This window comes from Thunnus maccoyii, chromosome 11 (assembly GCF_910596095.1).
Source record: "Thunnus maccoyii chromosome 11, fThuMac1.1, whole genome shotgun sequence".
NCBI lineage: Eukaryota > Metazoa > Chordata > Actinopteri > Scombriformes > Scombridae > Thunnus > Thunnus maccoyii.
Genome location: NC_056543.1, coordinates 26,552,790 through 26,578,643, shown reverse-complemented (window position 1 = coordinate 26,578,643; position 25,854 = coordinate 26,552,790). Strand labels below are relative to the sequence as shown.

Here is a 25,854-nt window from a genome sequence, read left to right as displayed (position 1 = left end):
GTTAATTATTATTGGTAGTAGTAGTAATATAAGCAGTAGTAGTGTCATATGTAGTAATGGTTGAAGGATCATTAGCTGCTGTAGTAGACGTAACAGCAGTAGTAGTTATGTTGTCAGCAGTAGCACTGTCATTAGCATTAGCGGTGTCATTAATAGTAGTTGTAAGATCATTAGCAGTAATTGTACAGTAGTAATGCTGTTAGTGCTCACAGTGTGTCCTGTTCTTCAGGTTCTGGACAGTTTGCTGGACAAATCTCACTGTGGTTTCAGTCCAGACTGGTCGCTGGTGGAAACCATCAATGAACTGCAGATGGGTGAGCAGACTCACACACACACACACACACACACACTCACATGCTGCTTAGTCCTATTAATAATAGTGAAATGCATATATACAGTTTTGTTGCCGAAGTCACGGAAGCTCTTAATATTTCAACCTACTAAGTGTTTATTAAGTTGAAATCCATGCATTATTAAATTATATATGGTTGGCCCAGCATGAGTAGAGGTTAATGTAGATGGTGTCATTGGACTAGCAAAGTCCCTCCTACTCTAAACTGCATGAGTGAATGAATGAATTCTACATGAATTAATCATCTGTCTATATATGCATAAATAAATAAACCAAACCTAAAATACCTAGCTTTAGAAAATAGTGGCATATAACTGTGTAATCTTACACCTTTCATTGTTGAAGTTTGATTGGAGCCCAAAATGCTGCTGTGATTTCCATTTTCACTCATCTTGTGACGTTAACACAGATGTTTCCTACCTGATTTAGTAAATAACTAACTTGACACAAACCAGTAGTTTTGCAACCCATCCCAGATATTCGGGTGTATTAGTGTGTGTGTGTGTGTTTGTTAAGGGTAGGGCATCATTTAGTAAATTTGTACTCACAGTCAGTGACATTGTGCTCAGCAGTGACATCAGACAGAGCAAATATTCAGATGCAAAGATGTGTAGACGCGTGTACGCACACACACACACACACACACACACAAACAAACACACACACCTCCCTTGGGGTCAAGATGTGTGTTTGCCAGCACACACTGTACTATGAGCTTCAACTCCACTTAACACTCTTTGACAAACACATACACACACATACACACAGTCTTTATGTAGGTCTTGTGCAGTGATGCGTGTGATCTAACCTACATCTTGAGGGCTTCTGCTGAATGGCCAGTCAGCATCGTTATGAAAGAGAGAGAGAGAAAGAGAAGGTAAAGTGTAGCTTGATCTGCCATGTTCAGCCAAATCTAAACCCTTCTTTATTTACACAAATCTACTCCACGTGCGGTTCTAATACCTAGGCTCAAGACCAGGATTTGGCTTTAGGAAGATTTAAATTGGCTGCTGTGTTAATTAAGGGAATAAGTGGTATCAGTAGCTGAAAAGGGGGGGACAAACCCTTTGAAAGCACCCCCCTACACACACACACACCAGCACCACCAGCACCCTGCTGGGTGCCCTTTGGCAAGAGACTGACTTCCGATCAGGATCATAGCCTCTAACCTCTTACTGCTTTTCCTACAGGAAATGACAAAGTGGCATATAATAATGTAGTATAAGGGTTTTCATTATCATCACTGTTTCTAATCTGATCTCATCAATTCGGAAAGTGTTTTAATCCTTATAATTATGGAGTCATTACGCATTTTTATGTCATATCAGTAGATAGTGGACAGAATGGCTCAGTACTGAAATCATTAGCTTTTTATTTATAACATAATCAATTATATCATAGACTATATCTCAAATAATCATGGAAACTACACAAAATGCACTGTTGCAAAACATCTTGGATCTTTGTTTCATTCATGAAACAGCTTTGTAAGGCGCTTAAATGAACAGTAATGAACAGGAAACTGTTCTTATGTAACGACCCTTGTGAGTAATCCGTAATCAAAGTGTAATTGACCTAACAATAAACTGATTAAATGTTTCAGCACTTATCTTCCTGGAGGATTACAAATTCCCTGCTTTCCTGCCAGCATCAATTTCTATTGGTCTATCATAGTCTAAGCGACAGCATATGACAAGTCTGTTTTAAAGGGGTATACCACCAATTTTATACAAAAAGTTCCGTTTATTCAACGTGGATTGTACCACTCAGCCTGTGAAAACAATATGTCACATGTGGCTCTAGAGGTAAATTCTGGAAGAATTATTTTCTCCTTTAATTTGTGGTTTAAATAGTACACTGTACCAGCTTTCCCCCCCTCAAAATCACATTTCTCTCCACTTTCCTACACCTGCCCATAGAAAGGAGCATAGCAGATTTTGCCCCACTTAAAAAGCAGCAGTTAGTACTTGATGAGAAGGGCACCTTTTGTTAGTGAGGTCAGCACAGTAGTAGTTAAGTCAGTGCGGGTCACGGCTGACATGGTTTTCAGTATTTGAGTCCTCAGACAAAACATCTGAAAGCCACTTAAAGGGAGCTGGGGTTTGAGAGAATGAGGACAGCAGATTGCCACAAGCCATGTTGCTTCTTTTGAGTAGTGAAGAGAGCGGGGTTATGAGCAGCGAAGGTTCCTGCAATAACAGTCCTGTTCATTTTCCAGTTTTCTCATTCCATAGCAAATTAGAAACTGTGCTAAAATCACAGAAAAGTACAAAATAGTGTTAACACCAGCATTATACTTCTATAAGTGTAGTAATCTATAGTGGTACAAATACTGCCTACACCTGTACTGCCTATGTCTAGAGTAAAAAATAACTATAACTATAACTAGGCCTATTTTTCCGATTTATATTGATTTTTCTGCTCTAGCGTCAGTTAACTGAAAATTTAATTGATATATTTAATTGTGCAGAACGGATCTTTGAGGATCATGAGAACCTGGTGGAGAATCTGCTGAACTGGACCAGAGACAGCCAGAACCGTCTGATGTTCACAGAACGTATTGAGAAGTATGCTCTGTTCAAAAACCCCCAGGTAACACATCTGCAAACACACATGGGAGGGTTTACCAAAAAGGCCACTTTTTCTATTAAAACTACATATATGTTTTTTTAATAACTGCTAACCAGTGATTTGTCTCTCCTGCTCCTGTCTGATGCAGAACTATTTGTTGGGGCGTAAGGAGACATGCGAGATGGCTGAGAGGAACAAAGAGGCTCTCTTAGAGGTTAGTTTGTTTTCTCGGCTTCCACACAGCTGATTCCACAAATTCAACTTGGAAAGTTTCCCTCTCACAGTTTTGCAACTGGAAATCAGTTTTGGTATTCTGGAAATGGAGGCCCAGGGCATGCACGCACAATTTCAGCTCCTTACCAAAGCAGAGGATGAGTTTGCATTTCTCTAAAATGCCACTCTGACACACTATTACCTATACAGTCTTCTGTTGGATCCTTACAAACATCAAGTTTCAAGACCCTTGAGTGTTTGCTTTTTCCATAATCAGACCAAAATTTCCACTTGACCAACACTTTGGTTCAGACACTGGCCAGATTGACCAGTGATTTTTATCTCACTGTGGCGCTCTGCTCACTGTCTGTGTGGATATCATTGTTGAAACCTGTTGTTTATTTCCACCTTACAGCAAAGATGCTCAGCAAAGTGCAGAGAGGCAGGAAATAGACAATACTGATATGAATGTCAGACAAGCAGTGATATCAAACAATCAAAATGTAGAGGAGAAGAAGAGGATACAGAATGTAAACAGTACTGAATAATTCTCCTCCATGCTGTTGCACTGCAGACAATCTGTCAGGTTTTTCAGTTCTGATCATCAAAAAATCTCTTGCAAACCTGAGTAGTCTATGTGACAGGTGTGTTTGTGGAGTAGCCATGTACTAAAAAGAAGGGACACCCACACACTGTCTTCACCTGCCCAATAAATATAATGTAATATATACAACGTTTCGATCAAAGACCTTCATAAGGTATATAGGTTTTTTAGTTCAACAAGTAAAAACTTGATCACACACTTACAAACATTTGTTGTCTGTGTGTTTGTGTGTGTTAGGAGTGTTTCGGGGGCAGCTCCGTGTCCGTCCCCGAGATGGAGGGAGTGCTGTGGCTGAAAGAGGATGGGAAGAAGTCATGGAAGAAACGCTATTTCCTACTGAGGGCCTCTGGCATCTACTATGTCCCCAAGGGCAAAGCAAAGGTGTGTTTGTGATTGAAAGGAAGCACAAAGAGAAATATGTGTTGTTGAACGGTAATGAATAATGAGATTAACCGTGAAAAAATACAACTATACTATTCAATGTGTGTGTTTGTGCAGGCATCCAGAGACCTGGTGTGTTTTCTCCAGTTGGATCATGTTAACGTCTACCACGGCCAGGACTACAAGAGCAAGTACAAGGCTCCTACTGACTACTGCATGGTGCTGAAGGTATACACACTCATATAAACACACTTGGTAGTGAAATTAGAGATAGATTAATACTGTCTGGTTGTTACACCATAATCCCACAATGCCACCTAGTGGTTTGACAGAGTAATGACATCTGTATTGTTTTAAAAAGACATACTGAAGAATGTTAGAAATATATATTTTTGTTTAATGTATTTATACTGCAGCAGTTTAAGTTTAATTTTCAAAAATACATCAGGAATGTCAACCCTAGAGTGTCTGTAGCAGCAATAGTGGCAGTAGTTGTAGTAAAACTACTGGCAATAGTACAAAAAGCATTTTATAAAGTACTGCCATGTGTGTCTGTGTTTTGTAAAGCACCCTCAGATCCAGAAGAAGTCTCAGTACATCAAGTACCTCTGCTGTGATGATGTCAGAACCCTCCAACAATGGATCAACAGTATTCGTATCGCCAAGGTAATGACTTGTCCTGTTGTACAACAACATAAAAATCTGGTGTATGCTGATGTCTGCTCCCATATGAACGGTGGTATTTTTACACATACAGTCTCCATGCTGCGTTATGTGTAACATAGTCAATCATCAATACTTCAGTGCAGTGACTGTGTTAAGTTTGTCTTTGTCATGTAGTTGCAAAACTTCTCTTCTGTCTGCCTGTCTGTCAGTATGGGAAGCAGCTGTACATCAACTTCCAGGAGGCAATGAGGAGGACGGAGGCAGCCTATGATTGGTCCTCCCTCTCTTCCTCTTCAATCAAGTCAGGATCCAGCTCTTCCAGCCTTCCAGGTCAGTCTGTCCAAAAATGAATAACTTTTTTTTCAATATTAATAATCCACAATAATAAATATTTAAAAAATAAAAAAATAAAACTTAATTTTGCTTGTGTGTTCTCACTACAGAATCCCAGTCTAACCACTCCAGCCAGTCTGACAGTGGTGTATCAGAGATGGCATCATCAGGCCACACCCGGTCCCAGAGTGTCGTCAGCTCCATCTTCTCTGATGCCTGGAGGAGAGGAACGCAAGGAGAGGTGCAACCACACAGCGAACACACACACACACAAACTCTGTCCTTTCCTTTCCTTTCGTTGCCCTGTTTACCTACATTTCCCATGTTTCCCCTCTGCTTTCCTGCCAGCAGTCAAAGATGAAGGGACGTATGGCAGTTCCTTTTTGTGCAGGAGGAGGGAGTGGAGGTTAGACAGGAAGTGATGTAACAGGCATGTTAACAGATCAGTTGCAGCTTTTAAACCACTGACTAATTGTGTTTGTGCTTTGAAGTGACCAGTTTGCATCTGTCTGTGGCATTACTTCATTTGGTTGCATCACACTTGTGGATGTAGCATTAGCGGTGGGACACAGTGTGTCCCAGCCCTCTGGAGTTCCAGACTGGGCCATATACTCTATACTGTGATGTCAAGTTTACACAGTTGCTACGCTGTGTGGGGAAAATCCACTGTGAGACAGGAAGCCATTGTTGTCATGGATATAAATGCCAATTTCTTGACCCAATATTTTTCTGTAGTTGTATTTTTTTTAACAATATTCACATCTGCAGACATCCAGGATGTATTAAGAGCTGCTTTAAATAGCATAACTGAGATAACTAATATAATGATTGATATGAAAATTAAGTAGCTGAGCATAAACACTGTTATAATCACATCAAATCCTCAGCTGATGACCATAGGTGCTCCAATTTCTTAAGGATAAGAACTAATATTTGTCTGTCTAACCCTGCAGACAAATAACAGACAAATTCAGATTGTAGGCCTATTATCTTTACATCAGTACATTCATCAAAAATAAAATATAGACTCTTTTTAGTCATTGTGCTTTCTGAAGGTCATTTGATTGTTAAAATGTTACAAATCTGATTTGTTAGATCTTTTAGGCGTTCTAAATTTGTTTTCCATTGTTGGGTTGTGTATACAATTATTTGACTCCAATACTTCAAGTGATTGGTTCAAGAGTTAATCTGACAACAGGCAACTGTTTGAATCTACTGTGGTACATTATACATTTCTATTAACACACTATTTCCTCTGGTGTTAAAGTAATGAAGCCAAATAAACACTGGAAAATTTTCAAAACTACCGTACAATTGAATATTTCTATTATTCTTTACTCATGGTGGATATTTACAGCTACTGATGTTGTAAGTAAAGTCAGAGTGAACCAAGACTTGTGGTTGTTGATTATCAGATTATCAGACAAGCAAAAACCATCAAATCAGTTTGTTGTATAAATGGATATATCGTATATGTATGTGTGTGTATGTGAAGCATCACAAGTTTGAGGTGAACTTGATTTTAGATATAAAAATGTTTGTTGTCTGGTGAACTCTACTGTATCTATGTTTTTGAATGGCTGCAGCTGAACTGTTGATTTGTTCTAACCTCATGGTGTGATGAATGTCCTAACCAACCTCTAGAGTAACAAATATACTGACACTGTTTAGCTCACAACTACTTTCTTCAAGCAACCAGTTTTAGACCAGATTAGAAGCACTCTAGACTTAAACTTGCTTACAACCTATTTGATATTTGGAACTAAATTATAATCTGTTATATGCTGGATTGATCTTTGTCGATCCATAGGACCCACTTTAGTTTCATCGAGGGTGCCTGAAATTGACAAAGCTTTGTAATAAATGTAAAGACCACCTTCACTATCAAGGTGATCGTTGTAGGACACCACAGTGAGGAGTGAGAAAGTTTTGTGTTCTGACTGCAATTGACGTTATTCAGTGTTGCATTGTGTTTGGAGTTAATTCGCTGTGCTAATTCACATAATTTTATTAGTTCAAAGATGCATAGTCGATTACTATTAGTTCACTTTTTCCTAAAAAAATGATCGCATCACAATTCAAATGCATTTCAGTATGTACAAACGCATCTCGATTCATACTGCCATGACATTCAGCACCAATTCATCTTCAGTTCAATAGGTTGCTGGTTCAAGCTGTTACATTCAGTTTAGTACTGAACTAGGCATCTACAACTGTTGTCTATTAGGTTAATAGCTCAACAAGCAACGATTTGCGATAGCGTTGCCACATTATGATTGTTTCTGTGGCTTTTGTGATCTTTTATTAAGCTTTTAACAAGCGAATAACATACTGTGAATCACCAGTGAGGAGCTCCACTTCTAAAAGCTACTGATTCAGTCAGGGACGATGTTGATTCAATACAGTCAGTTCAGTTTGAAGATTCGGTGCTAAGATTGTAGTTTCAATAGTTGTGTGTTTTCTGACTGCACTCGTTTGCTGTTTGATTTCCTGCATCTTGTCTTGAATTATTTGGTTTTCAGAAACCTGAAAGTGGTGAAGTTGTTTGTTACTTGTTGTAATTGTGTCTCTCTCCCTCTCTCTCATCACCCCTTCCTCTTGAATCTCCTGTCCTCCTTCTCGCCCCTCTTCTCCCCCTTACCTCCTCTTTCTCTTGTTCCTTTCTCCTTGGCCCTCTCATCCTCCTCCTCTCCATTTCTCTCTCCAGATGATGAGGATCGACCCTATCAGTAGACCTATCCCTGTCCAGATCCCTACCCTCTCCTCCCAGCCCCTGACCCCACCCTCCCGGACAAGCTACACCGACGGCCTCATCCCAACCGAGGATTCTTCCCCATCACCGCCCTCGCCTCCTCCACCTCCACCGCCCGTCTCAAGTTTGGCCCATCAGCCAGCACCTGCCTCTTCCTATGTCAAGTACAGCACGCTGGCTCGCCTGCAGAGCCAGGGCCAGTCCTGGACACAGCCGACAGGAGCCACCCCACCTGCCATACCCATCCAGTCACCCAAACCCAACTACAATACCCTCCCAGCTGCTTACAGCACCTCCCCTACACTACCACCTTCTCCTCCCCCTCCACCTCCACCCTCAGCGCCGGCTCCTGGCTCAGCCATGGCTGCGCTGAAATTTGGTCCATCCAGCCCATCTGCTCTCCCACCACCACCCCCATTGGAAGACGAGATGCAGGAACCCTCATACCTTCCACCTCCACCACCAGAGTGCCTGGAGGCCAATGGGTTGCCTCTTCCTCCCCCTCCAGAGCTGGCCCCTAACTCCTGCACTCAACTTTCCAACACTGGCCTCCAGCAGTTCCTGGCACAGAAATTTCCCAACATGGTGTATGACTTCAGCCCAAGTACGCACGACGATAATTCTCCCCCTCCCCCTCCACCTCCGGCTGAGCTTTCTCCTCCTGCATCACTGCAAGTCCTACGGCCTCTGTCCCCTAATGCACCTCCTCCTGCACCCCCCAAAACCTTCATGGGTGGTTTCCCCCCCCAAACTCCTCCCAAACCTTCAGGTCCCTCTTCCCTCCCAATTGCCCTCTCGCCAGTATCCCCCACACCACCCCATAGCACCCATGGGCCAGTAAAAAAGCAGCAAAGTTTCTCTACAGGACACTCCCCCAATCAGCCACCTCCCACTCTTCCAAAGCAGCACAGCCTGTCCTCCAAAAACCTTGCCCTCTCTCCTCCCTCCTCCTGTACTTCCGTCTCCATTGCGGCCGCTACCTCCTCTTTGGTCAAACAGATTGTCAATCAGTTCCCGGGAAACTCTGCTCCTTCCTCTCTGCCTTCCTCCAACTCCATGGAAGGATCTAAGTTCTCTGCTCCTCAGTCTCCTCCAGCGGTCAAGGCCAAACCAAAGTGGCAGCCAGGAGGTGTTGTGGCTCCGCAGTCCCCAGAGTTTCCCCCACCCCCTCCTGACAGCTCACTAGGAGATTTCCCCCCTCCTCCTTCCTCGTCCTCTTCCAAAACAGGCTCCCCCATAAAGAAGTCGCCTTCCACCTCATCCACAGGCTCCACTAAGCGGGGGCCTCCTCCGACCCCACAGAGAGCCTCCTCCATCCGGTCCAGCTCATCAGGCGAGGCCCAGGATGAGAGGCCAAAGAAAGTGGAGAGCCTGGTCAACAAATTTGGCCAAGCTCCTCAAACTGGTACCTCGTCCAGCTCCTCGTCAGCGACTGGGTCTCCTTCAAAAGATTCCTCTGCCTTCCCTGCTCCACTCCCCAAGCCAGGGAAGCTGAACTTGGCGAACCTCCCGTTGGCGCTCCAGGGGCTTCAAACAGGCCAGCACCATCAGCCCTCTGACTTCCCATCCCCTCCTCCCCCACCTCCCCCCGCCCAGCCTACTCACCTTGACTCATCACCTGACTACTTCCCGCCTCCCCCAAGTGACTCTGAGCTTTTCCCTCCTCCTCCCCACCCGTCAGAGTTCCATCACCCCCCAAAGGTCGCTGTGGTGAACCCCCAGCCTCAGATGCAGCCACCTCAACAGCCAGCGACCTCTTCCTTGTCGTCATCGTCATGGAAACAAAGCTCGCTGAAAAAGGGGGCAGTCCCTCCTCCTCCAACACTGAGCCGGCGGACCAGCAACACAACCCAGTATGACAATACAACTTCAATGCCCCTCTCACCACCTCCTATGTCTCAGACCCCACCCCCCTCCCTTTCCTCCTATTCCTCCTCCTCTCCCATCCCCCCCACATCCCCAAAATCACCGGGACCGAGCACCCTGGCACTAAAGCCTCATTTCCTGGAAGACCTTAACCGCACTCTTAAGAGGAAGTCAGTGTCTCGCCATGGCTCACTCACCTCTTCAAACCTCATCCCCTCCTCTAAGATGGAGCCCGTGGCCACCATGGACGACATGGCACTCCTCCCGCCTCCTCCACCCGAGCTCATGCAGCAGCAACAACAGGGTGTCCGAGGACACTCCCACACTTTGTCTCGCCACCACACGCACTCCCACTCCACCAAACATGCCAACATCTCAGGCTATGCAACGCTGCGGCGAGGCCCACCTCCCGCTCCTCCAAAACGGGACCAAAGCACCAAACTGACCAGTGACTGGTAGGGGGCAAAGACCCTGGATGGAGCCTAAAGAACTATTCTGACTAATTAGGTCTCATTGTTCCTGCAGAGAAGAAATAATCAGTGTCTGTCTTGACTTGTCCGTCTCTCTCCTCATCCTGAACCATACACCCTTGGATTCCGAGCAAGTAGCAAGACGTCTTTCCTACTCTTAATCTCAGATTATGATTGTTCCTATTATCCTCATTATTACTATCATTACCAGTACATGTTTAATCTAATGACATGAGTAAAAATATATATATGTATATATATATATCTGTATACAAGCAAGCCAGAAAAATCACCTATCAAGCTTTTTTCACAATGTCTGCAGCTTTGCATCGAAAACTATAAAGGCAAGACTTGAACGACAACAGCAACAGAGACATTTTGCTGCAAAATAACTGGTACTGCATGGAGCCGTGGCAATGGAAGTAGCGTTGGGGGAGGGGGGGGCACTCTTAGAGGGAGCATTGCCATTTCTTTCAAACTTTTTTGTGTGTGTCTTTATATAAGATTATTTAATACTGGAAAGATATTGTTATTATTATAATTATTTTAAGTTTTAAAAAAAGTGTCAAAGGTGTATGAGTTTTGACCAGACATGGGTCTCTATTCTCAAGATATGTCTAAGTGTTAAACAGCTTGTTCAACTGAGGGTATGTTTGGATCATTTCATCAAGTCATATTTCTGATCAGCTTCATGGCTGATGACTCCCAAAACTTTATGATTAAATGCACACTGACAGAACAAATACTTCCTGGAAGTAGTCAGCTAAAGAATCAACCAGACTGTGGTCAGATTACAGGTGTTTCAACATCCTAACCAGTTCTGAAATCAAATTGCATCACACAATATTTTTACAATTATTACACCAGAGGGAGCTATGCAACAGTTCTCCCCACGTCTTCCCTTCCCTCTGTACAGTTATGAGATGTCTGGGAGGTTGTTGCTGGCAGATAAGCATCTCTTTCCCTCATCTCAGCTGTCCAAAGAACCTATCTAGATTTTAGTTTGTAAATATCAGGTTTGACTCATCTGGACAGTCCCACACTGACTGACAAAAGCTGAAGAATTTTCCAATTTCCAAAATGTCTGTAATTTGTGCTCAGCCTTAGCATGTGAGTCACTCAGCAGCATCAAACAAATGTCCAAACATTTGGTGACCTTATTTAAACAGACTCTATCGAGACATCAGCTAATTTGTCATTAAGTCAGATAATTGTTTGATAACTAGCAGACTACGCAGCTAGTCAGCTACAGCTACTTAATAAATCAGTCACTTGTTGACTTGTCTTAACAACTGGTCAATCACTTTGCTAGTTAGTTATTAAGGGTGTGTGTCCACTGAGCATCTTAAATGATCAGAAAAGCCAAAGGGACGCCCTGGGAACCAGGGAACAAGTGCCTGAAAAAATGAAATGCTCAAACTTCTCACAGGTGCGTGGTAAAAGCTGTACCCTGCAGAAACCCTGGACTGTAACTTCAGTGATGTCACCCATTAGGTTTCAGACAATTTCCATAAAAAGAGACCCTGACAAAGAGAGCTTCTTTGAAAGATTTAGCCAAGTTTTATTTGAGTTTTAGCTGATATTTAAAGCTGAAATGATTAGTTGATTAATTAATTTAAAACTTGTTTTTTTCTTTTTAGTAAAAAGGCTGCACATTCACTGGTTGCAGCGTCTCAAATATTAAATCTTACTGGTTTTCTTTTTGGACTGTTAATGGGACAAAATGAACAATTTTAAATATCTTATCTTGGGCTCTGAGAAACTTTGATGGGACATTAACCTGCAATGCAAAATGTTGAATGGGAGCAGAACCAGCTGCCAGGAGCACTAAAAGCAGTGTTGCTCAGAGAAAGATGCTAATGGATACAACCTGAGTCACTTTGTGAAATTAGCTATCTAGTTAGCTAGTAAGTCAGTGCAAAATTTCAGACTGGTACAATTCTGTTTTTGAACAACATGTTTCAAAAAATGTTATCTATTAGTTAGCCACAGTAGTTAGCCATTCAGTGAGGCAGCTACATTAGACTAGATAGTCAGTTTAATGAACCCTGTCAGTAAAGTAGTTAGTCTGCTGCATTCTTCTGCACTCAGTGGTTACAGAAATTGTGTCTTTCATTTTGGAGAAAAGAATCCAGATCAGCTGGTAGAGATTTTGTTGATACCTTTCCTGGTCATAGTTTTTTATATTTGTTTTATATGCAGCTGAACCTGAGTCTGTTTCTACCTGAAATCCTTTCAGAAATTTTTGTTCTCCTGTTTTCATCTCCTGACTATCACAAAATTCAAATTATCTGCATGATATGTCGCCACCAGTGCTACAGAACCAATGCCAAAAATTAATATATTATTGTCCCAGTTTTCCTCTTTTCAGTGATAAATGTGCATTCATTTTGTTTTTAAATGACTTTACAACTGACTTTTAACATCAAATTTGTCTGTTTTGTGATATTATTGGAGGGGAGAAATAACCTGAGAGAACTTCCTATGCCCACTGCCCTGCAGGAAAGTAATCACTAGACTAACATTATGTTTTATGTCTGTGACGCTCTAGAACAACATACAGTTTGAAAGGGATCAATGTCTTGCTCAAGGATATCCAGCAGAGCACATGGCTGTTATGGGTATCAAACCTGCTGTTGCATTTAAAATAAATGAGAAAAATGATTCAAACTGAAGTGCAGATTCTGGAGTTTCTACACTGATCAAATGTTATTGTTTGCGGGCCTTGGAAATTTGGGGATTTAAGAGTGTGGAGGATTGGTTTTCAGGTATTGAGAAGCTGTGGATTGGGAACAGGTAGTATCAGATTGTATGTTTGAGTTATTGTGAACTGTCTTAAAACTGTGATGTATGCAGTGGTGCAGTCAGACTGCCCAGTTCCTGACAGCATACTGTACATCATATTAAACCATAAAAGTCACACCAGTCAACGTGCTCCAGTCTTAGTAAATACGAAAGTATTACTGCCATCAAATGAAATTTGTGATGTCATGTTTTTGACAAATCAAGTTTTTTGCAGCATAGTTTATTTTGAACGTTTAAAGAAAAAAAAATAAAAGCAACTAAATAAAATATATAAGCAAGAAAACAAAAACAAACATCAGCAAACATATGTATCAAAAAAGCTGCATTAACAATTAAAGTAATTTAAGTTGCGGGGAAACTGTTGCTAATAACAAAATGACTGACAGCAAAGATGGATGTTGCCTTGTTTTTCATGTATGATTTTGTTTTAATTACATTTCAGTGTATGTTTAGGAACAAGAGTAGACAAAGCATATTAAGTTACATTTCTTCTACGGGTTCCAACATTATCTAAAAACTGTACATCACAACTTGTGAATTCCTTTACAAAGTCCTGAATATCAATGGGTTGTTCGAATGGACTCGGTAAACACAATGTCACTTGAGAACACAATAAGACGGTTGAAGTTCAGAAAGAGTCATCAGTTTCTATCCTTCTCCGTTAAGATTTTTGTGAAGCACCAGACAACAAGAAACATCTCCTGTTTACCAGACGCTTATGTTAAATACACTAAAATGTGTAAACAACATGTTGCATAGCTATAATGTCATACATGGGGGGAAAAAAACATCAACTCATGCATTTTGGGGGAGAAAAGGTTCAACATTTAAAAAGAAATGGAGCACTCAGAGAGCACATACCACCGCCAAGGCCACAGAATTGTCTTAATTTGTTACATAAATGAGAAAAAATGTTTTGAAATATCTTCATCTGGATCCAGATCAGAATAGACCTTTAGTAGACACTTTCACATGTTGAAGTAGGAAAAGCACAGGTGAAAGTAATAACGTTAACAAGGGCTCCATTCTTAATGCAGCTCAGTAGAATTCAGCCATTGTTCATTTGATTATTTGACTGGATGGTGCCCATGAACACCTAAATCCTGTCCAAGAACAAAGGATGAGCTACAAATTTTCAAGTCAGCCAGACCCATGACCACTGAGTTATGGCATTTTAAATTTGTTTTGTTGGTGGAACATAACCCTAAGGTGAAATGGCACCAGATTTTCTTAGGTTTGGTATGTCAGTTTAAAAAATGAATAACTTATCAGGCTCATCCATAAAGAAAAAGAAAATATTTGCAAGTTTATTGAAAATGAGCACAATAATAATAATAATAATGATGAGAAGAAGAAGAAGAAGAAGAAGAAGAATAGTCCCAAGATGTTCCTCTAATAATATGTTGTCAGATTTTTTTTCACACCACCAAACACTAAAACAGGACTTGCCCTTTGACAGCTGACAGTTTAGGAAATTGCCGTTGTTTCAAACAGGTCCAGAACAAAGATCCAACAAACAGATAGCGCCAATTGTAACAGCAACAGTCAGCTGCCACATGACTTGATATATCATATGTTACTACAGAGAATATTAACTTTTTAGTGAGGCTGTCAGAATCCTTGCCCTTTAATATTTTCCACTACAAACTACAACCTGTTTTCTACTGCATGCACAGAGATTAAACTGTGCAGCTTCTCAACTCCCTGCACGAGAGCAAACAGACGTATTTACAAAGCTGAGAGAATTCCATTTATTCAGTTGAGCACTTAGCAATAAAGATAAAGACTAAACAACAGAAAACTTAAGGATTACTTCTTCAGTATGGCAATCTGATACAAAAGTATGACAGAGTAAGTGATGTGATTTTTATTGATCTCTCTGTGGGATCTCTGCAGCAGCGACAGTATATACATGGCAGGACATGAAAGAAATATTGCATTCTAGAGTCATCACACAACACTTTTCAGAGCGGGAAAACATTACAGTAACAAATATATAGGTGAAATTTTAAGTGTGTTAACAAAGAGAACGAGAATGCATAATGGCCGTTTACAATGCTGAGACAATGCACATGCATCTCCATCAGAGTTCCACCGGAGGAGTTTGGATGAATTGTGTTGCTCAAGGGTACATCGGTGGTGGTAATGAGAGAAGGCCAAGGATTCTTGTTTCTAGTCTGGGTGGGGTGGAGCGGGGTCAGTGTCTGGGTTCCTCATGGTCCACACAAGCAGCAGCATGATGATAGAAACAGAAGAAGGTCGTAAGGATAAATACATCATCACTGCAACTGAAGTCTGTCTTACATTCCCGTCCATCCAGACAACTCTACCACCATTCTCTCCACCCCACCTCCAGCTGCATGCTTTTACATATTGTGTGCCTGTGACTCTGCTAATGGCACTTTACTGAACTGAGGTGTTTCCATTCTTTTTTGTGTGTTTTTCGTGCAGTAGTTACCAGTACGTTGATCCACTGGGATTCAGCATAGATGTACAGAGCCTGTCTGTCTGTCCGCAGCACCATCACATTCTGCCCCCGCAGCCTCCTCATCTGCTTCTCTCCATCTGCAATAAAAATCTGGGGAGAGACACAGAAAGGGGTCTATTTACACAGAGAATATTTGAAAATGTTGTGCAGCATCCCATACTAAACAGAATCAACTGAAAGCCCTTGAGATCACACACAGTGATGTAGCAGCTGATAGAGATCAAAATAAACAAACTAAACAGTGTGGGACACTGACCGCCTGGACGTTGTCCCACTGTTGCTGTGGGGTTTGAAACTGTGAACAGTTGCATGTGGCTGAAGGACCTTGACTTCCTGTGTCTCCCTGCAGACCTGGTAGGATGTACTCTACAACACAAGGTATTATTATCAGTCACTGGAGTCTTGTTCTTCAAATGCAGTTGAACTAATTCAGACTAACATGCTGTTATCAGGATAAAATAATCCTGATATTTTGGTTCTTTGAATGCAGTGTGAGGATTGATTTCTTAATCTAAGATGAAGTCATCTTGAGTGAGAACAGTGTGCTCTTTTTCTAAAAAAAAAAAAAAAAGGCCAAAATGAGTGGAAAGTTGAATCCATGATCAGCATTCATATGACTTGTTGTGTGCACATCATGTGATTGCTGTTACATGAGGTAGGTGTGTTGGGAAGTCCCTCGTCATGCACCTGGTAATAAGCCATCTGTTGGTACCCTCCATCATTCAAAATCTGGTATTTATCAGGTTTAGTGTCCTCTCCTTAACTGCTAGCTGGATGGTAAATCAGTGATGTTCCTGCAGTCACCCACCTTGTCCAGGTCGTCCAGGCTCTCCGGTCAAACCAGGCAGTCCTACTGGACCAGGATGACCCTGCTTGCCTGTAGGCCCACGATGTCCCTTCAACCCCTGGAGACAGATTGATACATGAATTCAAATTTGTGGTGAGGGGACTCCTGTCTCACCCACCCCTGGAAGAATTGTCTATTTGTAGAAAGACCATTAAAGCTGTTTTTCTGGGGCCTTATGTACGCACACAAGAGGGTTTTAAAGATGTACATGAAAAAGTTAGGATTCATGAACGCAAACCTGCAAAATATAACCATCTCAAACACATTATATACTGTATTAAAATCAATTCTCAGCTAACCATAAGATTAGAATAAGACCTCAAGTATTATTTAACACACCATGCTCAATCTAAACATCTTTGACCACCAAAAATTAGTCATACACCATTTAATGATGTTCAAGCTTGCTAACAAGGTGACATTATCTAAACACAAAACCAGTCAGATCGATTAGTGATCAGTTCCCTTCCAGAAATACTTGGTTAATGTCATTCACTACTGTATATACCTACCGTGGTTCCTCTGTCCCCAAGATCTGCTCTGGGTCCCTGCTCACCCCTCACCCCTGGTTTGCCCCACCGACCCGGGTCACCCTAGAACAGCACAGAATCCCCTGCCTTCACAGCTCTACTTATTTTCATAATGTTTTCAACTGCATTTACCTTGAATTAAATGTCTGTCATGTCAGCCTACCTTCTGTCCCCTCTCTCCAGCGATGCCTCGGTCACCCTACAGACACACACGTTGATTTGCACATGTAGTTTAATTGTTTTGTATCATTTTGTGTCACATTCTCCAGCAAAAAGCAAATGAAGGAAAATATTTTCTTTTTTTCCCTCACCATCTCTCCGCTGAGTCCTATGTCTCCTTTCACACCGTTATCACCCTAAAAGATAGACACAAATAAATAAAGATGAAATAAAGATGATGAGAATTAAGTGACAATCAAAGAAAAAAATAAGCATTGCTCTATGGAAATGTCAGTGGTGTTCAAAGTGTATTAAACTAAAAAGACATGCAGCATAACAGTCACTTACCTTGAATCCTTTTCGCCCTTTACTGCCCTGTAAATACACACACAGACAAGTGTAAATCAGTTGTTCACTGCTGTTACTTTCAATTCCATTCAATAAATCTTTATTGTCCCCACAGGGCAATTCTGGTACAGCATAAAAAACATGGGTGAAACATACTGTACATACGACAGCAACAAAAACAATATAAACAAGTAATAGCAAACATCAAGTTTACAAATTGCAATGAGTAAGAAAAAAAGTGCATGTACTAGAGTATACAAAGTGCAACAATTAAAGGTGGACTATAGTTAATGGTTGATGGCAGCAATTGCCTTAGGAATGAAGGAGCCTTGAGCTCTGGAGCTCCTGAGCCTATACGGACCCTGTATCTCCACCTGGAGGGCAGAAGGTGGAACTCCTGGTGCAAAGGGTGGGATGGATCAGCCCGGGATGGAGGTGGCCCTTCTGACCAGGTTTCTGTTGTACAGAGTGGATAGACTGAGCTGGGACACCCCTGTAATCTTAGAGCAGGTGTTCACCACTCTCTGTAGCTTTGTCTTACTCCTCGCCTTAAGATTCCCAAACCAGCAGATAAGGACAAAAGTGATTCAATAAAAGATCTATAAAACAGAGTCAGAACCGTTTTGTCCACATTAAAAGAATTTAGCTTCCTCAGCAAAAACAGTCTTTGTCGTGCTCTGGAGTTGATGGCGTTTGTGTTGTACTCCAATTGCAGTTGGTCATCGATGATTGTGCACAGGTATCTGTAGGTACTAACAATGGTAACTGTGTTGTCTTCTACGGCAGTCTGAGATGGAGTGGGTGGGTTTTTTATAAAATCAATCAGCATGTCCTTTTTTTTTGATTATATTCATCTTTAGGTAAGAAGCTTTATACCAATCAATAAAATCATCTAAGACCTTCCCATGCGCAGACTGATCATTGTGAAGCAGACTGACAACAACAGAATCGTCTGCGTATTTTATACTATGCCTATTCTCATACAGGTTCCTGCAGTTGTCAGTATACAGTATGTACAGTAAGGGGGATAAAATACAGCCCTGAGGAGAACCAGTGGAGGAAAGCCACTCATCGGAAAGGACTCCATTAACTTTCACTCTCTGGGGTCTGTTTGTCAAAAAGTCCAATATCCATCCCACCAAGGAGAGGTCTAAGGTAAATGGGATATGAGCTAATCTGCCATGATATGGGGTTGTATGGTAATAAAAGCTGAGGAGAAGTTGACGGATGGGAGGCAAGCATGAGTTTTCCCTTGCTCAAGATGGCTGTAAAGTAGGATAAGTAAGGTGAGTGAAGCATCCTCCACCCCCCTATTGCTCCTATAGTCAAAGTGCATGGGGTCCAGTGTGGCTTCCGTTTTGTTAATGATAATAGATTTGATGATTCTCTCAAAACATTTCATCAAATGGGACGTGAGACAAACTGCTCTAAAGTCATTCAGCTCTTTGGCAAAAAAACAGTAGCTTTTTTCCAGGGCATGGGTACCGTCTGTAAATTCAGAGGTCTGAAATATGTGGTGTGTGGCAAAGTTGGCTTGCACAGGGCTTTAGAATTCTACCACTAATACAATCAGGGCAAGGGCTTTTTCTGATGTGGGTAGATTTGAGTGATTTTAAAACCATAGACTGCTGTAGAACTATTGGTTCCCCAGGGGACATAAATGTACTGATACAATGGCATTCTTCTTTTAAGTCATTAAGTCCATTTACCAGATCAGTGTTGTTGTCAAAGGAGCCGCAGGGAATAGCACCTCCAGTAGCCTTCTCTTGCACCCCTGCCATAGTCTTAATCCCCTTCCAAGCAGATTTAATGCTGCCAGAGATAAGGTTCTCCTCTTTTTGTAGTTGATTTTTGCCATTTTGATTTCCCGTTTGACCTCCCAATTGACCTGCACTCTCTCCAAAACACCTCCTGTCTAGTAAGCTAGTTTCTTCTTATTTAAGGTGGCCTAAAGGGACTTGGACACCCAGGGTTTGTTACTAGGGTATATTTTGACAGGGGCTCTAGGGGCATTCATTTGTCCATCTCTGAAGAGTCCGAGAGATGACTTCTTCCCTTTGTAATACTATTTTGTATGATCAGCCTATCCAATCAGAGGTCTGAGGAAATCTCTAAGGGCATTAGGGATGGTGCCATAACATACGGTAGGGTCCAAAAGTCTGAGACCACTTTCCCATTGGGAAATCCAATGTTTTGTTTTGCTGCATGGGGCAGTCAACATACTGATGGAAGTTCAGAGACTTGTCATGTCCCCCAGGATGAAATGGGGTGGATCCAGAGAACGTGATTGGAGGTTGTGAACCACGTCTTCTGCTTTGTTAACATCCACTCTAGAGTGGATGTACACCACTGATATGAAAATCTGTGGGACAGACACAATCAACAATTTAATATCTGTGATTTACAGTTTTACACCAACAAGCACACAGCCTTGCCCTGAGATTTCCCTGTGATGGAAGGATCTCAGTCCAGCTTCAGAGGTGCACCGAAGCCGTCCATAGCCAGGTCAGAGTCATTATCTCTTTCATTAAGCCAAGTCTCAGTAAGAGCCAGAATACATGACTCCCTGTACTCACATAGACAGTGCACATTTGCTTGTAGCTCATTGGTCTTGTTCGGAAGTGATTGGACATTGGCAAGAACCATGGTAGGGAGTGGGATGCCGGTTAGTCTTTGTTTCCTCAGCCTTTGTCAGATGCCCCCTCTTCCTAAATTCAGCATTATGAAGATGCTGATGTAGGTTTCTTAGCCATTCTCTACTCCAATGGTCCATTGTGGTTCATCGGCCTTTGGGAAGGAACTAGCAGGTTGGTTTTTCCACTGGAGGAGAAAATCCCAGTCGTATTGAATCCTGCTGTGCTGCTTGGTTTGCAGGAGTAGACCGCAGGCAGTATAGAGCAGAGTCCAGAAAATCAAAATATGGAGCCACTCCATGATGACTCCACTTTAGCTGGATACTACTTCTTTGCACTTCCCCATACTGTAAATAAACAAAATTAAAAAAACAAATAAAACGTATAAGACGTGGACGGCACGGATGATCTGCTAGTTGGTACTAGCACTGCAGTCAAGTGAGAAGTGATTTGTGAAAACTCGGCACAGCCAGCAGCTGCTTGGATTTTGATGCGTGTCTATTTGCATTGTTATGGTACCAGTGTTTGGAGTGGCCAAGAATGACGAAAGAGCAACAGCAATACTTTCTAACACTATATTACACATCATGATTCAATTAAGTTTTGTTGAATATGACATCACCAAATAAGTCCTAATTTGATAAAATTGTTTCCATCATAGAAAATTAAAGGGAAAGTCAGCTCAATTACCTTATTTCAGCAAACCTCCCAAACAAAATAAAATATGACCATTTAAATAGAAATTATTATAGAAAATTATTAATCATATAATGTCATTTGAGCCGAATTCGCCTTTAATTTTCTTAAAAACTGTACAGTAAAATAATTCCAAATTTCACATGGACATAGAGTCATTGTGAAGAGGATTCCACTGCACTGAAAATTTCAGCTTCTTCTTAAGGATCTTTTTTTTTGGATGACATTTGAAATATGAGGGAATCATGAATGGTATAATGTAATTTGAGCTGACTTTCCCTTTAATTTTCTATTATGGAAACGGTTTTAACAATTAGGACTCATTTGGTGACGTCACATTCAACAAGACTTCATGAGAAATTATTGCTGTTATGTGAGTCTTTCGTCCTTTTTGGCCACTCCAAACACCGATACTGTAACAATGTGAATAGACGCACATCAGAATCCAAGCAGCGGCTGTCTTGACCGGGTTTTCACAAATCACGGCTCACTTGACCACAGTCTGCTACTGTGCAGCGCCATGATCACTTTGTGAGTAGTGATGTAAACTGACAAGCGACAGAAGGTCAAGTCCCAAGAATTTCAGCATAATTCAGTTTTAGCAAAAACAGTTGCCACTCATGATGGCACCAGTGGAGCATTCAGACAGTAATTAATCAAAGGTACTGAGGTACTAAATACAGTATTACTGGTAAACTTGGGCAGGTTACATGACTTATATGTTCTAATGTATGATTTCAACACATGATGGACAACAGTTCATCAGGTTAACGGTAAATAAATCCATATAACTTCCATTCTTCAGTCACAATCTGTGTAAATAACAACCTACAAGTAGTGATGAATAACATCTCCAGGCAGTTGTAATTGTATTTGATGCTTGGCTTTCATTATTTACATCTAGCAATGGCCTGCTTTAGTCCAGCTAATGTGATATACAGTATACTCAGTCAGGTGGTGTATGATGACTTGGTTACGTGATGATTTTTCTACTTCGCAAGTTGACAAGGGCTGACTGAATGCAGCATAAATCCAAGCTACAATGTACCTTTATCATCCCAGGAGTTCCTATGTCTCCATATAGGCCCCTCCAGCCTCTGTCGCCCTTCTGTCCCTGTGGAAACATTGTTTCATACATGAGCTCAAATCACCGTGTTAGTGTTATTACCTTAGAATTATACAATTATGTAAATTCATGTTAATACTATTTTTTCAACATCTAATGCTTACAATCACTAAATGCAGTAACACTACACTACAAAATGAGCCTCAAACTTTTTTGCAATATAGGAATTCAAACACAAGTGCCTTTTGAAGTTGTGTTACATAAACAGTATCTTGGATGCACAAACTGTAGGTCAGTGTATAATAGCGGGTTCATAGACATGGACAGGCATAGTATGACCTTTTCGCCGCTCTGGCCCATGGCTCCCGGTCGTCCTTCTTCTCCGTCTGGACCCATCACACCAGGCTGGCCCTGATGACAGACCACAGATTGACACAACTTTTCTTTTTTATTGCTATTTGCTTATAATTTGCCTAAAAAAGCCAAATATCTCCATGTGTACACAGTTTCAGATATGCAGCAAGATGGTGTTAAATGCTTTTGTGTGTATATTTATGTCTGTAGTGTATGTATGTGTGTGTGTGTGTGTGTGTGTGTGTGTGTGTGTGTGTGTGTGTGTGTGTGTGTGTGTGTGTATGAGTGTGTTAAACTGTACCTGGGGTCCTCTGGGTCCTCTGCAGCCCTTTAAACATAAACATCATCAAATTGTAGTGTATATTGTTAATGCAATATGGAAAGAAAACATAGTCACTATAACAATTATAATGAATGACAGTTGTACTTTTAATTAGTGTGGAAAGAGCTCCCTTACTTTACTGATTTCACTACTTTAAATTACATGTATCTAACATTATAATTGTTTTGTTGTCCCAGAAAGAACCAGAATTCATATTTAAGGTCTGTCATACCTTTTCCCCTTTAGGTCCTGTGATGTGTTCTGTTATATCAACCTGAGAAGTTAAAAACAAGTCAGTAGGATTTAGTGGTCAGCCATCAAGCATGCTTTGCTCATGGAAAAATGTCATTATTTCACAGATTTGGACTTTTTAGAGAAGTTTTGTTGACACTATGACACACATTACAAATTTAAAGTCTCTATGCGTAGGATATAAATAGGTCACTTCTAAAGTTAGTATCAAAAGATACAGTATGGCTTTTACTGAACTTCAAGGAGAACTCCACTGATTTTATGCATCAAAGTCAGTTTGCAGGTCTTGGGGAGTACTACTGCATATGTGCCCTCAGTGACGTCACTGAGGACTATAAGTTTGAGAATGAAAAAAAATCTGGGGGTGTGGAGTTAGAATGACGTAAGGTAACCTGCAAAATCAGTGGAGAACCTCTTTTAACCTGAATGCCCTACAGTGGTGCACATCAGTTTGTGTGTGTGTGTGTGTGTGTGTGTGTATGTGTGTGTGAACTCATCACCATCAGGTCTGCTTTCCGTTTGATTGGGGGAAACAAAGGAGGTGGAAGGGGAGGAGGGAAGAAAGCTTGACATTTCTGAACTGACCACCTGCTTCCTCTGCTAGACAGAAAACCTACACAGAAAGACAGACAGACACGGAAAAACTTTACTGAAACTCTCAAGTAACCTATTAATTTTCCTCCAACCTTACTGTCTGTTAGAGCAAGTGTTTAGTAACTGTTCTGTATTGTAATCCCAAATTCTTTGAGTGTAAACAGACCTTATAAGAGCTGTTGCTAGTTTTGAAGACTCTTTTACACGCCCTTTATCCAGGTCCTATGTGGTCTGCAGTCATGATATATACTCACTACATGACCTGAGCTCTGCTCCCAAACATGCCAGCTTTTTCTTAAATTGAAAGGGATCCCGGTCTTTAAGAGCTGTGTCCTTATTCATAAGGGATTACAATATTCTCTCTTCTTGAAACACATCCAGTTCACAATTTAGAGGAGTAATAAAGAGAAAAGCTACCAATATACTGTACGTGCTCTCTGTCTTGTCCTGTCCCCCGCATGAGTCAGTGCAACAATATGTGGGAAAAAATCATTACATCATCGTTTAAGAGCAAAACCGACCAAGTGCTGAGATGAAACAGAGATGACAGCTGAATACTATAACCGCTCAACGCTAAAATAGAGTGAGAATTTGGTGACAGATGGAATATGGGTCTCATTCCACCTGTTTTTTGGGCTCCAGGAAGTAACTCAAGTAATTGCTCTCATTGTCCTCGCCTGGTTGGACTCTAGGAACTGGCAAAATAAGGATTGTAAATGGTTCTTTATTAGTCTGACCATCCAATCATTTGTGGTAAACAGATCTTGCCACATTGAGTAACACTCTGAGACTGGGTGAGCAGAGGGGGCATGCACATCAGAAACATTATTCCCAACCAGGACTGGTTTGAGACCCAGATGAGTTCTAGAAAGGAAATAGGCTGTGCTATCCATTCAGCTTTAGCCTCCATCAGACGCTGGTGACTCAGTTTCAGGTACTGATATTAATATTCCAATTAACTTTGATGTCAATTAGTGGAGCTAACTGACTCAAGCTCTTTCTGTACCAAAGAAATATAGAGGAAAACACCTACAAAATCCATCAAGTGGTTTTTAGGGTTTTTCCTTATTTGAATCAAGGGTCTAAGGACAGGGGATGTTGTATTGCTGTGCAGATTGTAAAGCCCCCTGAGGCAAATTTGTGATGTGATATTGGGCTATACAAATAAAATTGACTTGACATGACTTGACTAAGGCACACACGGATCTTGAGGTCTGGTTGCCTCCGTCTCACGTTTCTACTTACTGGTTGTGACAGAGGGAGCAGCAGGCTGGAGGCCGCTGAGCAAGGCAGTCCATCCCAGAACCAGCTGAGTCAGCATCTCCGCTCTGCCCCCAACATACAACAACATCGACTTTTAGCCATTACCTTGGCTGAAGTTGAACATAGATGGCCAGTCTCCTGTTCAAATTTCAATCAGATTTTTTTCTTTTAACAAGTAAAATAATTAAATGATTTTAAATTTAATTCCACTTGTTTACAGTACTTATAGTTTGGTATTCAGGAACCTTAGTTGTTCCTGGAACAAGGCAGACAAATACAGACCCCCGCCCCCTTCACTGTTACAAAGCACCAGTACATTTAAGAGACATCCTCAAGCAAGCCAATTCCCAGTGATTACTTTTAGTGTTATTAGACAAAGAGCATTTACTCACTTGTGTTCAGAAAAATGACAAATTCAGTCTTGAAAATGTAAAAATCAACAAACTAACTACCCTTGTCTATTACAATCAATACAGTTCCTTTTCTGAATTCTGCTAACCTCCTCAAAATGCACCTAGAGGGGTTTATCCTGATACATAAAAAACACTGTTTAAATTATTGTCATGACTGCTAACTCTGGCACCGATGCTTCTCCTAGTCAGAGCAGATTAAACTGACTGAGTGTGTTTACAAGCATTGTAATCTGTGTCTTACCTCAGTGTTGTTTCCTCCTCACAGTGCTGTGTGGAAGCTCTCACCCTGCAGTGGAGATGCTGTTGGAGCGACTTCTCTTCCTGGTCATCGTCCAAGCAGAGCTGGAGCCCAATCTGCTAAGCTTGCACGCTGAGTCCGACTGCTCTCAATAAACTGTGGAAATGCAACGCAGCCTCTGGCAGCACTCTGCAGAAATAATCAGATAATTACTTACACACTGAGCCAAAGAGAGGACTGCTTATCAGGCCATGCTGAGGATGCAACAGTGAAATGAGTCAGTTACACCTCACCTTCTGTCATATTATATTATATTACCATAACTGTATTTCCATTTAGATAAAAGGCTTTTAGCTAACTTCCCCTCAGCGATCAAACCAACTTAATCTAATTCTATAAGCCTGGTGCTTCTTGGGGCTTTTGGGGTTACTTGAGAATATTTATTGAAATACTTTTCGAGTGATAAAAACAACAAAATGCCAAGAAAATTATGACCAAATTTACAGTAACAGTAAGAGGTGTTTTACTGCCCTCTACTGGTTTAACTTCTCACTTTGCTGCAGTGATGTAGAAGTGTACTCCAGGGTGTGTCAGTACATCCTGACATCACTGTTGGGTGTGGCTTCCATTTCCAATTT

At 41.4% G+C, this 25,854-nt stretch overlaps 2 protein-coding genes across 6 annotated transcripts in view; one reads left to right on the top strand and one right to left on the bottom strand.

Annotated features, from left to right (window-relative positions):
• raph1a (Ras association (RalGDS/AF-6) and pleckstrin homology domains 1a) overlaps window positions 1-12,883 on the top strand; it is a 69,300-nt gene extending 56,417 nt beyond the window's left edge. For all 5 annotated transcript variants that reach the window (XM_042426207.1, XM_042426203.1, XM_042426205.1 and 2 more), the window contains 9 exons: window positions 230-314; window positions 2,823-2,944; window positions 3,072-3,137; window positions 3,978-4,121; window positions 4,239-4,349; window positions 4,689-4,787; window positions 4,997-5,117; window positions 5,231-5,361; window positions 7,828-12,883. In XM_042426207.1, the coding sequence (XP_042282141.1) occupies window positions 230-314; window positions 2,823-2,944; window positions 3,072-3,137; window positions 3,978-4,121; window positions 4,239-4,349; window positions 4,689-4,787; window positions 4,997-5,117; window positions 5,231-5,361; window positions 7,828-10,197 (3,249 nt within the window). In that variant the 3' untranslated portion in view covers window positions 10,198-12,883. The remainder of the gene's footprint in view (window positions 1-229; window positions 315-2,822; window positions 2,945-3,071; window positions 3,138-3,977; window positions 4,122-4,238; window positions 4,350-4,688; window positions 4,788-4,996; window positions 5,118-5,230; window positions 5,362-7,827) is intronic.
• Window positions 12,884-14,401: 1,518 nt separating this feature from the next.
• Window positions 14,402-25,735, bottom strand: LOC121907328 (acetylcholinesterase collagenic tail peptide-like). The gene is made up of 16 exons (XM_042426823.1): window positions 25,510-25,735; window positions 25,220-25,405; window positions 24,548-24,630; window positions 23,209-23,321; window positions 22,689-22,730; window positions 22,436-22,462; window positions 22,120-22,191; window positions 21,763-21,828; window positions 17,386-17,412; window positions 17,190-17,234; window positions 17,042-17,077; window positions 16,861-16,941; window positions 16,310-16,406; window positions 15,758-15,867; window positions 15,472-15,591; window positions 14,402-15,225 (listed from the first exon to the last, which is right to left on the bottom strand). The coding sequence occupies exons 3-16, from the start codon at window positions 24,621-24,623 to the stop codon at window positions 15,211-15,213; spliced, it is 927 nt and encodes a 308-aa protein (XP_042282757.1). The 5' UTR covers window positions 24,624-24,630; window positions 25,220-25,405; window positions 25,510-25,735; the 3' UTR covers window positions 14,402-15,210.
• Window positions 25,736-25,854: the final 119 nt, after the last annotated feature.

What these genes read in the sequence shown, in the direction of transcription:
- LOC121907328 (XM_042426823.1), bottom strand. Translation starts at nt 24,623, where the DNA reads ATGCTGACTCAGCTGGTTCTGGGATGGACTGCCTTGCTCAGCGGCCTC. An exon ending in CTGGAGAGAGGGGACAGAAG is followed by an intron (nt 16,942 to 17,041) that starts GTAGGCTGACAT and finishes GTGCTGTTCTAG; the next exon opens with GGTGACCCGGGTCGGTGGGG. An exon ending in TTGGGGACAGAGGAACCACG is followed by an intron (nt 16,407 to 16,860) that starts GTAGGTATATAC and finishes ATCTGTCTCCAG; the next exon opens with GGGTTGAAGGGACATCGTGG.